A 14,571-nucleotide genomic window follows, 5' to 3' on the forward strand; every position below is an offset into this window, starting at 1 on the left:
GCTCCGCCTCCCGGGTTCACGCCATTCTCCTGCCTCAGCCTCTCTGAGTAGCTGGGACTACAGGCGCCCGCCACCGCGCCCGGCTAATTTTTTGTATTTTTTAGTAGAGACGGGGTTTCACCGTGGTCTCGATCTCCTGACCTCGTGATCCGCCCGCCTCGGCCTCCCAAAGTGCTGGGATTACAAGCGTGAGCCACCGCGCCCAGCCTATCCCACATTTTTGATGTTGTTGAAAAAGATGTTGCCGCCGGCGTGCAGGCCGGGCGCCGTGGCTCACGCCTGTAATCCCAGCACGTTGGGAGGCCGAGGAGGGCGGATCACGAGGTCAGGAGTTCGAGACCAGCCTGGTCAACATAGTGAAACCCCGTCTCTACTAAAAATACAAAAAATTCGCCGGGCGTGGTGGCGGGCACCTGTAATCACAGCTACTCAGGAGGCTGAGTCAGGAGAATCGCTTGAACCCTGGAGGCGGAGGTTGCAGTGAGCCAAGATCAGGCCCTTGCACTCCAGCCTGGGTGACAGTGCAAGACTCTGTCTCAAAAATAAATAAATAAAATAAATAAAAGGTGTTGCCAACAAGGCAGAGATACTGATATTATTTTCTAGCTTATAAACTGATTCTGAAAGCAATTCTTAGCTGTTTTCACAAGTATCTTAAGCAAAAGCTGCATCATTGGAATAAGGGCTTTCCCTGCTCTAAGGTAACTAATTCGTTAATTTATGTTTCCACCCATCCATTCATTCTTTCAACAAACATTTGTTGACATGTACCAGGTGTTATGTTAGAAACTGAGGGTGAGGTGGGGCATGGTGGCACATGCCTGTAGTCCCAGCTACTTGGGAGGCTGAGGCAGGAGTATCACTTGAGCCTGGGAGGTGGAGGTTGCAGTGAGCCTAGTTTGTGCCATCCTACCCCAGCCTGCATGACAGAGCAAGACTCTGTCTCAAAAAAAAAAAAAAAAAAAAAAAAAGGTGAATGGTCTGCCTTCTCAAAGCCTCTAGTGTAATAAGGAGAGAGATAAAGATACTGTTATGATAGAATATATTAAGTGCCATAATGACATATGCGCAATGTGGTGTTGGAATTGGGCAAAAACACACCTGAGTCAGCCTGGGAATTGGGTTAAGGGAGGAGGAAGGTCTGGGAAAATCTTCCATTAAGTGATGGTGCCTGGACTACCCTGAAAAATGACTAGATAGTAGTCAGGAGAATGACTAGATAGTAGTCAGGAGAAGAAGACAATGAGAAAGGGTGATCCAGACAGGTTGAACAGCTTAAGTGAGAGTCCAGTGGCTTTCATGAGAGAATTTCATGAGATTTCCTGATAGTTTAGCATGGCCAGAGAACAGGTTGTAGAGAGATAGATATGGGAGGGCAAAGAAAAGATGGGATAGGCAAACAGTCCCTTCTCTGCTGTGATGCTCCTTGCAACCTTACAGTGTGTGTATGTGTGTGTGTATATATGTGTGTGTATATATGTGTGTATGTGTGTGTATATATATGTATATAACCCGTCTCTTCATATATATCTCTATGGGATATAGATATAGATATATGAAGAGATGGGACAGTTAAGCAAAAAAATCGTAAAAGTACATGTGATGTTGAGTGTGAACTCTATCATCATGGATACAGAGGGTCACTGAAATAATGATAATGAAGTGTTACAATTAGGTCTTTATTTTATAACAAATATTCTGGCATTTGTAAATTCATATAAAAGATAGATTATAGGGAAATGAGAGTAGTGACAGGGACACTAGTTAAGAAAACAGTGTTGAGACCTATATTAGAATAGTAGGAGTATCAGTGAGAGAAATAGTCTCTTAAGGAAGTAAAATTGACAATGTGTGTTTTCTGACTTAAGAATCACATGGATAGTTCCTATGTATGAAGGAGGAAACAGGAACTAGAACAGGCTTAGAAAGGAAAGTTATTGACATGTTGAGTTTGAATTGTCTTTGGGATATGTAGGTCAAATATTGAAATATTCAAAGGCTCTTGGACTTTTAGGTTTGGAGGAAAATTTAATTAAAGTTAATAGATTTGGGAATCATGAACATAACTGAGGTCATCAAAGGGCATGAGATGGTAAATACTTGTGGAAAAAGCTGACTCATTGTTTTGAAATTTTAGGTTTTTTAGGTGGAATTTTGCTTCTCATTATATTCAAAACATTTTTGAATATTTAAGCATGATTTCCTTTCAAAACACTAACATTTAGAAGCAAAATTCTTCACATCTTTCAAAATCTCATTTTCTTGTGCTATATCTAATATTTCACATTTCTTCCGTTCTGCGAACTGTATCAATGTTATATTTCCTTCACAAGCAATGTTGAGTTACAAGTCTACTTCAAAATCAAGAACTTTGTATAAGATTTTATGAAAGTAAACACATCCATCCTCTGTAGGGAAAATAACTTGTAAGGTAGTGTTAGGCAATCAAAAGAGGAAATGTTCTCTACAATAAATAATATCTCAGAGCTGAACTAACAAAGGCTGCTCAGTGAAAACTAATACTGTTCATATAGAGATTACAGAAATAAATTAGCATGGAGAGTCTACATTATAGTGAACAAAGTGATTTTTTTCTAGTATCTATGGTTTAAAAAGATGTTTTACTACTTGCTACCAATTAAAGTTAGAAAACTCAACAGCAACTTCATAGATTTTTGGGTAAGAAAAGCCAGAATTATTTGAATAAGGTTATAGTTTGTTTATTTTTTCTAAATATACTTAGCACCATCCTGTCCAGACTGAATTTTGACAGTTAACATGAATCTACATCCCTAGTTGGACAGCATATAAGGTTGAATAAGGAATATTAAATATTATTTTAAAAAATTGTTAAACCTTGAAGTTGTACAAGGAATATGTCTTAGAACATACTGAGGTTGTACAAGGAATGATGGTACATTTGAGAAATGGCGGTATTAGGGTCATATTAAGAGAAAAATAGGCTAAGAGTATATGTTATTAGATTCAACCCAGAAATTTTGTTGCCCTGGATACTTTACAACGTTTCTAGAGAATTTTTTTTTTACGATGCACTTATATTGATAAAGCGAAGCCCTTTTTAGGCTTATCGAACATATTTTAAGGTTAATCAAGAAGGGACTTTTTTCTTTTTTGAGACGGAGTCTCTGTCGCCCAGGTTGGAGTGCAGTGACACAATCTCGGCCCACTGCAACCCTCACCTCCCGAGTTCAAGCGACTCCCTGCCTCAGTCTCCTGAGTATCTGGGATTATAGGCGCCCACCACTGCACCTGGCTAATTTTTGTATTTGCAGTAGAGATGGGGTTTCACCATGTTGGTCAGGCTGGTCTCAAACTCCTGACCTCGTGTTCCGCCTGCCTCACCCTCTCAAAGTGCTGGGGTTACAGGCATGAGCCACCGCACTCGGTCTCAAGTAAGGACTTTCAAAAGCACTAGTTCAACTAGCTTTTCAGAATTTGTTTAGAAATGTATTAAATTATATTTCAAAAATGTGTAAACATTCCATTTTATGGAGTATTTTGTCTTTTAGTTTTTCCTTCGTTGGCTTGTCCTTCTTGAAGGGGTTTAACCTTTTTTTTATGTATATTTTAACAACACACCAGTATCTGTTACTGCCAGATGTGGAATCTGTACCATTCCATGAGAAAGCAGAATGGGAAACTGTAGCTAAAAATACCCTGGAGAAGAGCACATGGATAAGGGAAGATAGCACACACGCACACACACACACACACACACACAAATGTGTGTAAAACTAACGCTAAAGAAGTAGGAGGCCGGGCGCGGTGGCTCACGCTTGTAATCCCAGCACTTTGGGAGGCCGAGGCGGGCGGATCACGAGGTCAGGAGATCGAGACCACGGTGAAACCCCGTCTGTACTAAAAATACAAAAAAAATTAGCCGGGCGTGGTGGCGGGCGCCTGTAGTCCCAGCTACTCGGAGAGGCTGAGGCAGGAGAATGGCGTGAACCCGGGAGGCGGAGCTTGCAGTGAGCCGAGATTGCGCCACTGCACTCCAGCCTGGGCGACAGAGCGAGACTCCGTATCAAAAAAAAAAAAAAGGAAAGAAATAGGAACGGCCGGGGGGCAGTGGCTTACGCCTGTAATCCCAGCACTTTGGGAGGCCGAGGCGGGTGGATCACTTGAAGTCAGGAGTTTGAGACCAGCCTGGCCAACATAGTGAAACCCCATCTCTACTAAGAATACAAAAAATTAGCTGGGCATGGTGGCGCATGCCTGTAATCCCAACTACTCGGCAGGCTGAGGCAGGAGAATCGCTTGAACCTGGGAGGCGGAAGTTGCAGTGAGCCAAGATTGCTCCCTCGCACTACAGCCTGGGCATCAAGAGCAAAACTCCGTCTCAAAAAAAAAAAAAAAAAAAAAGAAGAAGAAGAAGAAAAGAAAGGAAAGAGAAACAGAATTGGTTGGAAAATGTAGGTTTGGGTTTTTAAAAATCTTTTTACTTCGTTACTTAAGATTTGAAAATTCAAAGGGCAAGGTGAAATCCAGTTATTACTTAGTGAAATAACTTTCTTACTTTTTTAGGGCTAATGTTAGCTCTAAGCATCTGTTTATAGTTGGACTAGTTCAATGGAAGTTTTAAAAAGAGGTGTGGGAATGGTATTAAAGGCATTAAGATATTCAAACCCATTTCTACCTTGACTGACTCCACTACTACTCCCTCACCACGCCTTTGAAAAAGGAAAATATAGTTTATTTTTCTTACCCTTGCTCTAGGCCTAATGCTTACCTCCTTATTAGCTCACACCTAAATATCAGTAGCTTACTTCTATAAGTAATTGGATTGGAACAGCTTTTTGAAGATTTTGTTGCTGGCTAATATAAATAATATACTTAATCAAAATTATTCTTAAAAACTAAATTTAGGTATACATGATTGGCTTCTCTGGGTTTTATAACATAAAGAATGTGAGCAAGAGAACCAGTTCTAATCCCAGTATAAAATGCCAATACTCCAACGCCAAACCGTTGGTTTGCCTCCAAAAACAGGTGGTTATAGGGTTCTTGTGTTGCTGGGTGACTGCACAAAATATCTTTTAACAAAGAATTTGATATACTGATCTCATATAATTACACCTAAGTATAGCCTTTACTTTAATGAACATAATCTATTTTTACCCAGTGCAAATATTCACATTGATATACTAGGCTTTAAAGTGTGGAAAAGAATAAGACATACATGTTTTTAAAACCAAATGGAAACCTAAAGGGAAAGGGAAATTCTCTTTTTGTTCATTCAATTTTAACAGAAGTAACAGCTTAAGATTTTTTTTATTTAATATATTATTTTTCAAGGAAAAGACCATTTCAAGCATGAAGAATATCATTGCTGATACGGAACAGGCATCAAGGTAAATCAGTCATTCAACAAATATTTGAGCACTTACTGGGGGGCCAAGTACCATGTTAGGTACAAAGATAGTAAGAAACAAGGGGCTCAGTGATACGTGTAAGGTGCTCTCTCATCAAAGGAGGCCTAAGTCTGTCTAGGGAACTAAAAGAGGGGATGGTGTTTGCCAAGTAAAATAAGGGGAAGGAAAGGGCATTTAAAATAGAAAGAATAGCAAAGAACCACAGATCATGTTCACAAGCCTCTTGACCTACAAGTGGGTGAGTGTTGTTGAAACCTAGAGTGTGAGGGGAGAAGTGAAGCGAGGAGGCTAAACAAGCGGGCAGAGGCTTGTGTTATAGACAAATGAGTATTGGTTATATCCTTTGGACAATAATTATTAAAGAATTCTGAGGAGATTTTTGTGTTAGAAAGATACCTAAGCAGAAGAGGTGGTGATAAATTGGGGTCTAGGAGTTGTAGGACAGAAGGAGTGAAGTGCTTTTGTATGAAGGAGAGACACCAGGAAAATGCCAAGTTTCTGGCCAGGGACGAATACTGAACATGAAGAAAGTATGAGGAGAAAAAATGATTTTACCTCTGAATTTGAAGAACCTTTGGGACCTTATTGTAGACATGTCTAGTAAGCAGTTAAATGTAAGTCTGGGGTATAACAGAGGGGCTAAAACTGGAGATAATTATTTTGGAGTCATTGGTTATAGATGGGGTTGGGAACCATGGATATGAATAGAGTTTGTCTGAGAGAAGGGTTAGAGTGAGAATAATTGGGAGGCTAAGGCTTGAGCCCTGAAAAGCATTAACTTTTAAGCGGGCAGAGGAAGAGGAATCTGTAAAGGAGACTAAGCCGTAACAGAGGTAGGATGAAAGCCTTCCTAATACTTGATGTCAGAAGTTTTGAAATATTTGGCAAATCATTGACTATTATGTATACTTAGTATCCTTTTCATAGTGAAATGATGGCAACATTGAGAAACTCTAATGCACTGTCTTTGCAGTATTTATTCCTATAAATTCAAACGTGTTTAAAATCTCTTCAGATGTTTTCATGCTAACTGTCCATCTTCTGTCTTGTGAGAATTTGTTGCTCTGTTTCAGTAAAATGTCTCTTCTTATGTACTCTTTGATTTGTGGAATAGACAGTCTGCTGAGGCCCTAATTATGTGTGAAGAAGACATTTCCAGAATATGTCGGCAATTGGATGAGACAAATGATGAGCTGGCCCAGATCACCAGGGAAAGAGATATCTTGGCTCATGACAAGGACAGTCTCCAAGAACAGTTTGCTAAAGCTAAACAAGAAAACCAGGTACACTTGTTCCTAGAATCATTTTCTCCAAGAAAAAAAATATGAATTTCTTGTGAGGAACAGCCCTCATTTCACTTTATAGAAGAGCTCAGACACTGGAACTAGCCTTTTTTTTTTTTTTTTTTAAAAATAGCAAAATAGGCCACATAATTTTTAAATGGAATTCTCAGACACAAAGGGTTAAATATTAAAGAAAAGAGAGAACAGGGCTATATTTGTATTAAACCTTAGTACTTCCTTGCTGAAGAATAAATATTTGAATAATCAACAAATGAGAATAAAAACCTTGAGAAACCTTAAAGAATAGGTTTTTTTTTTAAAAATGGACTACATATTATTCTGTTTTAAGTACGAATGTATGGACTGTGCCTTGTTTTTTGGTCCTCATTAGCACTGTGATTCTTTTTAGGAAAGTTCCTCTTATAATTACTCTTTCTCCCCAAGGCAATATATTTAAGTCTAATCTGCAGTTCTCATTTCCAGTAACATTTATTTTAACTTGAACATTTAAAAATCCTATTTGGAAAATTTCTTCCCTTCTCAAAATTTTTAAGACCAAATGGTCTTCCCCATTTTGATACCACTTTCAGTGTGTTTAGTTTGCATCCTGAAAGTCTGTAGTCTTTAACTGTTAAAGATTATTAATTTACTTAAACAGCTATAAAGCTATAATACTTTGCTAATCATAAAAAATTATCTGAGATGTTAAAGTATTTTATTTAAAAGTTAATGAATAATGGGATCCTGGAACAGAAAAAGGACATTATGTAAAAAGGAAAGAAATATGAATAAAGTGTGGACTTTAGATAATAATGTATCAATATTGGCTTATTAATTGTGACATATGTACCATACTAGTGTAAAATGTTAACAATAGACGTCCCCTTTATACTGTCTTCACAACTTTTCTGTAAATCTAAAACTATTCTAAAAGTTTATTTAAAAAATTAATGAATAGCAATAAAAACCAAAAGATGGGAATTTGTAAGGTCTGCCTTTGTGTACTCTTTACAGCTAGAGCATACGGGCTAAAGGTGGATATATCTTATTTATGAAAACCTAGAAATTTAGTTTCTATTTTTTTGATTCGTTTAGAAATAGAAGCTTATTATAGAAAATCTTTTTTCTAAACAAAAAGTTAAGAGTTTAGAAAAGCCCCCACGTTTTTAAAACTCAGTTACTGTTACATTTCACATATTTTTTTTATTGCTATTCAGTGCACTTAAAAATTTTAACACTATTTTCCTACACACTTTCTAATGTAGTGGGATAAAATCACCTATCACTTTATATCATACTTTTTTCAACATGAAGAAGCAGTAGAGTTGAGTAAGATTCACATGGGCTGAATCTCGCTCTCTGCGTGTGTGTGATCATATAAACCAACTTCTCTGAGTCTCTGTAGCATCTGTAAAAATGGTTAGTAAGTGAGACTATACCTGGAAAGCACTTACTGTACTGTCCAGTATATCACTCAATAAATATTTTATAGCTATTATTACCTTACTATAATATTGTAAGCATTTTCCTGCCTTGTTCAAACTTTGTAAACATTTTTTTATAATCAGAAGAAAACTGTTGTCATAACAATTTACATATGTTCAAAAGTAGTTTTTTCATTCATTATGGTCATAGGCCCAAGGTAGAAAAGAGGTCTCTCTCTGTGGACCACAGGTTAAGAACCAGTATTGCAGAAGACTAGAAAGTGGAAACTTTAAAAAATTTTATCCTTGATACCACAATTTTTAACAAATTGGGATAAGGAGGTATTTTTGTGTTTTAGCACAGTTTTTTTCACTTAACGTAGGCAAATATTTCCCTGTATTATTAAAAATCATTCCAAACATTTCTCGTAGGTATGTAATATTCCATTATGTGGTTATGCCACTATGTAGGTATACTATTATTTACTGCATGATTCACTTTATATGAATAAATATTGTCACTGTAACAAATAATGCCTTAATGACAGCGTCTCATTAAATTTTATTAGATTTCATTTCAGACTGAATCACAGATTATGAGGTTTCTTTTTAATTATTTATTTATTTAATGTAGAGTTGGGTTCCCACTATGTTGTTCAGGTTGGTCTCAAACTCTTAGGCTCAAGTGATCCTCCCAAAGTGCCAGGATTACAGGAAAAACACCCAGCTGAGGTTTCTTTTTTAAATTAAAAAAATGTAAATAGACATTTTCAAATATAATGAATCCCCATGTGCCATCTCCCACCTTCAACAATAATCAACATTTTTGTCTTTCTTGTTTTTATGAGCATTAAAAAATTGTCTCTTGATACATCACCAGATACCTGATCACAGATTTGCTTTCTGCAAATCTACATTTACTCCAGTAGTATATGGAAATGCCCATTCTTTACCATAGCTGAATAGCTTTAAATCTTTATTAATTTGATAAGCAGAATAGTAATTCGTTGTTTTAATTAGCATATCTTCAGTTGCTAGTAAAGTTTAGTTTTTTCAGGTCTTACCTACTTATGCTTCCTTTTTTGAATTGCTTGTTTGGGTCATTTGCCCACTTGCTATTGGGCTCATGTGTTTTCTTTTTTTATATGAGTTTATGTATTAGGTATGTTAATTTTATTTGTTCCAAGTGTTTAAAAATTTGTTTATGGTATTTTTGAGATATAGAAATTTTTTATTTTTCATAGTCAAATATACCTATCTTTTTTCGTAGGCACTGTCCAAAAAATTGAATGACACTCATAATGAACTTAATGACATAAAACAGAAGGTTCAAGATACTAATTTGGAGGTTAACAAGCTGAAGAATATATTAAAGTCTGAAGTATGTATTTTTTTTCTTTTTGCTCATGATACTTAGTTTTCACTAGAGTTAATTTAGAATTGAGTATACTCAGAGCGACAGGTGAATCAAAGCTTTTTTGAATACATAGTGTATTTTAGTTTTGACAATGGTGGGTTCACTACATATTTATAATGTTCAGAAAGATGCCTCGAGAATATGCCCCTTTTGTTTTGTGACTCTGCCACTCTAGACAAGCAGAATCTTCGTAACTGGATGATGGACAAAGGGCTAGAATCAATTTGACCTCGCTTATAATTAATTGAAAGTGGTGGGGTTTCCAGTTACAAACCTCTGACAAAAGAGGTTCCACCTGATTATGTAGCAGATCAGAACTGATTACCCTGTTATGGGGCCATCTATTTTTTTTTTAGGACCGCAAGGCAGATGGTTCTCCTCACACTTCTCTGTTAGCAATCATTTGACCAGGCACACGTATGTGACATCAGATGACTCCAATAAGTGTGGTGCATGTGTGGCAACTCAGGAATAAATAGGCAGCTTTACTGAGGATTTTAGATTTGTCTATTAGGTAAAATATTATCTAAAATTGAGGGAGGATGTTCCCATTAATGGTTTGAGTGGTATGTAGGTAACACTATACCTATTGTAATAATCAATCCACCTACACTATTTTATCATTTCATATCAGTCTACAAACATATCTTAAACACTTATTTATGGTATGCATAGTACTGTTAAGGGCTTTGAGACAGAAGAGATTCTAAGGATTTCTAAATTGCAATCCTTGCTTTCAGGCAGCAAGCAGCCTGTGTAGGAAAAGCATGTGGTTTCCTACACTTCTTGATTTTGAGGTTCCAGCAATGTAATACCATAAATGAACAGAAGGCTTTTTATTTATGCAGGCTACTCAGCCTCTCTGATTCTTCCCATCTGTAACCGGGAAGAACACCCAAGTAAGTGAGATAATTTAAAACACCTAGCACAGTGAGCCATCTGAATCTATTCTACAATAGGTCAGAAATAAATAAACGAATATCCAGAGCCAACATTTTTTTTTTTTTTTTTGAGACAGGCTCACTGTATTGCCAGGCTGGAGTGCAGTGGTGCAATCGTGGCTCACTGCAGCCTTTGCCTCCCAGGTTCAAGCGATTCTCCTGCCTCCTGAGTAGCTGGGATTACAGGTGCATGCAACCATGCCCAGCTAATTTTTGTATTTTTAGTAGAGATGGGGGTTTCGCCATGTTAGCCAGTCTGGTCTCGAACTTCTGACCTGAAGTGATCCACCTGTTTCGGCCTCCCAAAGTGGTAGGATTACAGGCATGAGCCACTGCACCCAGCCCAGAACAACAGTTAACATAGTAAACTTTCAGCCAGTGTTAAACTCTTCCCTTTATCTCCCTAGTCTGTTAGTAACATTACCTGAAATTCCACCATTAAGGATTAGAACTTTTAGATTCTAGAATTATATTTTCAGACATCACACATCAAGCTTCTTAGGCTCAAGTGATCCTCCCACCTTGGCCTTCCAAAGTGCTGGGGATTTTAGCATCCTAGTGTGAATTTGTTTATGAGATTGCGTAACACTGGATGGATGCAGGCCTGGAGAGAATGAACTACGGATCCATGTTGATAGGGATAGACCATCAAGTAGTGTGGAGTACTTCATTCATTCACTCATTCATGCAGTGTGCTAGGTGCTGGAGTGCCAGAAATGAAAAACGGAGAGGAAACAGAATGACTGCCAGGCAGTGGGAACAACATGAGCAAAGGTGTAGGGGGAAAAGTAGATCCTGTAGGTAGAGTAGCGTGTACAAGTGGATGATAAAGGAGAGGCAAGAAAGACCTTCTTTGAACCCTATTTTCAGAAGCTTTTGTTAGAACTAAAACATAAAAGTTATTTAAGGGTTGCCTTTTAGGAAGTTTATTTTGGAAATGTCAAGAATAAACCAGAAGGGTAACAAAATCAGAAGTGGAGAGAGCAGTTAGAAGAGGTTGTAACCATAATTTAGGCAAGAAATGCAAAGGATTCCAGCTGAGGCCTATGAAGTGCTGCAGTGAGACTTGTGGGTGGCCAGAGGGAGCTGTGGATACAGGGGAGGCACCATATAGAAGTAAAGAGATCCTGAAAGCAGGAAATAGAGAATACCAAAGAACAGTTTCATTTTCTTTATAGTGTTGCCTCTCAGGCTCAACACTGCTCTGGCCTCTATGGGAGGATATGAAAAAGGGTAAAATATGCTTTCTGCTTGCCAAGAAGGAGGGAGCACTGGGTGGTTGGAGGACAGGAGAGACATTCTATGGAATCCCTTTTCACTTTGAATAATGTACTACCTGGTCACAGAACTAAATTTAATATCAAAATGGTTCCTGTTTTAGAGAAATACAAGGTGTTACTGGGGAGGCTTTACATCCACACCTAACAACACAAAGCTGTAAGGCAGTTTTAAGTGAATGACATAGACAGTAAGTAATGCACAAAGTTAAAGAGGGTAAAGATCGATGTGAATACAATTCGTTTAAGTATATTGTACGAGCACCCTCCAAGTACATACTCTGTACACAACTGTGATTGTTAGTACAATCATGGAAAACACATACCAGGTTCTTGCTGACATATTTGGAGTATCTGAATCTTGAAAGCCAATAGGTAGTTTAGTATATTGTTGACTAACACAGACTTGGCAAAGATCTTTCATATTAGAGGCCACAAGGTGGCAATATTAGCTGAATTTCCACCAGTAATCATAATCGAGAGATGGCTTATCTGATTTGAAAGGAGTATTAGACATTATTTATTGCAATTTGGTCATTTTATTTAGCCCAGGGTTTCTGATAGGGACGTGCACTATTTATTAACAGGAGAGAAAGAAATCTAGTGCCTTTGGAAAAATTACCAAAATTACAACTAATTTTTTAGAATGAATTCACCAAACCATAATAAAATGTTTTTAAAAATAGCCTAATAATGATTACTCGGTCTATTATATTGTTTGTGGAGCTGAATTTTTTTCCCTCCTTATTTCCCTACAAGAAATCAGACCCTACTTCAGTTACTCTGCTCATGATAGAATTTTGAAAGTTTAAAAAATCTGGTTCTTATTGTATGCTCAATTTATACATGAATGCATATTTACGACTAGTGTTTATTGGCATAGGTTTGATAGTTTACTTCTGAGCAATTTCAGGAAAGTTACTAGACTGTCAGGGAAAGTTACTAGACTAGCAGGTAAAAGATACTCATAGAACAGTTCATGATCAAGGTAATTAAGGCTGGGGCTATGAATAAAAAGCAGGCACCAGACAGGAAATTATCAGAAGTTGACACTTAAAATATGCAAGTACTCAGAAGCTCTGTAGCTAGCACAACCCAGTAAATTGGTCAGGAACAAGGGAATACACCAGTACAAAAGGTCAGAGGCTCAGAATCCAGACCAGCAAGTAGTCAGTAAGCAGACATATGGGAAAAGCAGGCTGTGGAGGACTTCGAACAAAAGGAAATATAAGAACAAATTCATTCAGGTCTTGAAGAAAAGAGTAATTTACCTAAATTTACTATTTACTGGTGTTCACTGAGTGTTACTCAGGAGCCAGGGCAGATCCTGATTGCACTGTCTTTGTTAATTACAGGATGACCTGTTTTCTAAACTAAGAGTATAGATACATTTCCTCAGGGTTCTATTATAAATGCTTCTCATGGCAAGTGAATTCCCAATGACTTGGATAATAATGTTTAATTTTTATCATATGTTGAACATTTTAAAGTAATAGCTAAAGTTTGCTTTTCAGGAATCTGAGAACCGGCAAATGATGGAACAACTTCGAAAAGCCAATGAAGATGCTGAAAACTGGGAAAATAAAGCCCATCAATCAGAGGCAGATAACAATACCCTCAAAATGGAACTTATCACTGCTGAGGCAGAGGGTAACAGATTAAAAGAAAAAGTAGATTCCCTCAACAGAGAGGTTGAGCAAGTAAGTTTGGAAAAATATGTTTATAACACATCCTGCATCATATTTAAAATAGTTTTGTTTGGCCTTCCATAAATTAAATGTATGAACAAACACTTAAATTACTTAAATATACTGTGAATTGTAGCATGCTAACCATTCTCCTTATACTTCGATTCTTCTACAATCTCTTATCGACCCTACATCTAGAACAATCATTAGCATTTGTTAAAGTTAGAAACTATTTCAAACATACAAAAAAAGTGCAAAAGTAACAAAACAGATAAACATATCCCCAGCTCCCACATGTAAGGATACTAACATTTTGCCATATTTGCTTCAAATGTCTCCTTGTTTAAAGAAATAAAACATTACAGATGAAACTTATCTCATCCTTTTCCCTCCTACCTCCCTAATTGCTGGTGTGCATAACTTTCCTGTCAGTGTGTCTAACTCCTTTGCATATGTTTATACTTTTTCTACAAGCTTACACCCACAAATAATGTATAATGTTGTTCGGTATGCTTTGGGTTTTATTTAAGTGATAACAAACATAGTTGGAGATATTCACTTGCAACTTGCCCTGTTTGCTCAATATTATAATTTTGACACATCTATCTTGATATATATAGTGTACTGCTTTACTCAAACAGTTGCATATATTCATTGTATAAATATTTCCTTTTTTAAATTCATTCCCATATTGAAGGAAAGGTAATTTTTTTTCACTTTTTTCTGTGATAAAACACTGCAACAAACCTTTTACATTTCCCTTTGACTACATGTTTCCCTATATTTATGCCTGGAAGTGCATTTTAAAAAGCTATATGCCTGGAATAGATCCAAGATATGTGCAATTTCAACTCTTCTAAGTTTTTGTCAAATTGTTCTCTAAAGTGTCATTCTGCCATTAGAAATCATGAGTTATTTTCTCAAATATGAATCCTCGATATTGTCAGACAATTTTTTCCATACTTTTTGTCTTGTGCTTCCTTGATTACAAGTGAAGTCGAGGACCTTTTCATGTTTCTTAGCCATTTAGGATTCTTCCTCTATGAATGCTTTCTTGAATTTCTCTGGAATGAAATTTTTGTAAACTTTGGCCATTTTTCTATTGCATAGCTTATCTTTTTCATACTGATTTTTTTTTTTTTTTTTGA

The 14,571-nt window shown here is 37.0% G+C and overlaps 1 protein-coding gene across 2 annotated transcripts in view; it reads left to right on the forward strand.

The window, feature by feature from the left end:
• TSGA10 (testis specific 10) overlaps positions 1–14,571 on the forward strand; it is a 158,095-nt gene that overhangs the window by 77,244 nt on the left and 66,280 nt on the right. For both annotated transcript variants that reach the window (XM_055242362.2, XM_063617621.1), the window contains 4 exons: positions 5,317–5,372; positions 6,508–6,676; positions 9,371–9,481; positions 13,250–13,435. In XM_055242362.2, the coding sequence (XP_055098337.1) occupies positions 5,317–5,372; positions 6,508–6,676; positions 9,371–9,481; positions 13,250–13,435 (522 nt within the window). The remainder of the gene's footprint in view (positions 1–5,316; positions 5,373–6,507; positions 6,677–9,370; positions 9,482–13,249; positions 13,436–14,571) is intronic.

This window comes from Symphalangus syndactylus, chromosome 14 (assembly GCF_028878055.3).
Source record: "Symphalangus syndactylus isolate Jambi chromosome 14, NHGRI_mSymSyn1-v2.1_pri, whole genome shotgun sequence".
Classification (NCBI taxonomy): Eukaryota; Metazoa; Chordata; class Mammalia; order Primates; family Hylobatidae; genus Symphalangus; species Symphalangus syndactylus.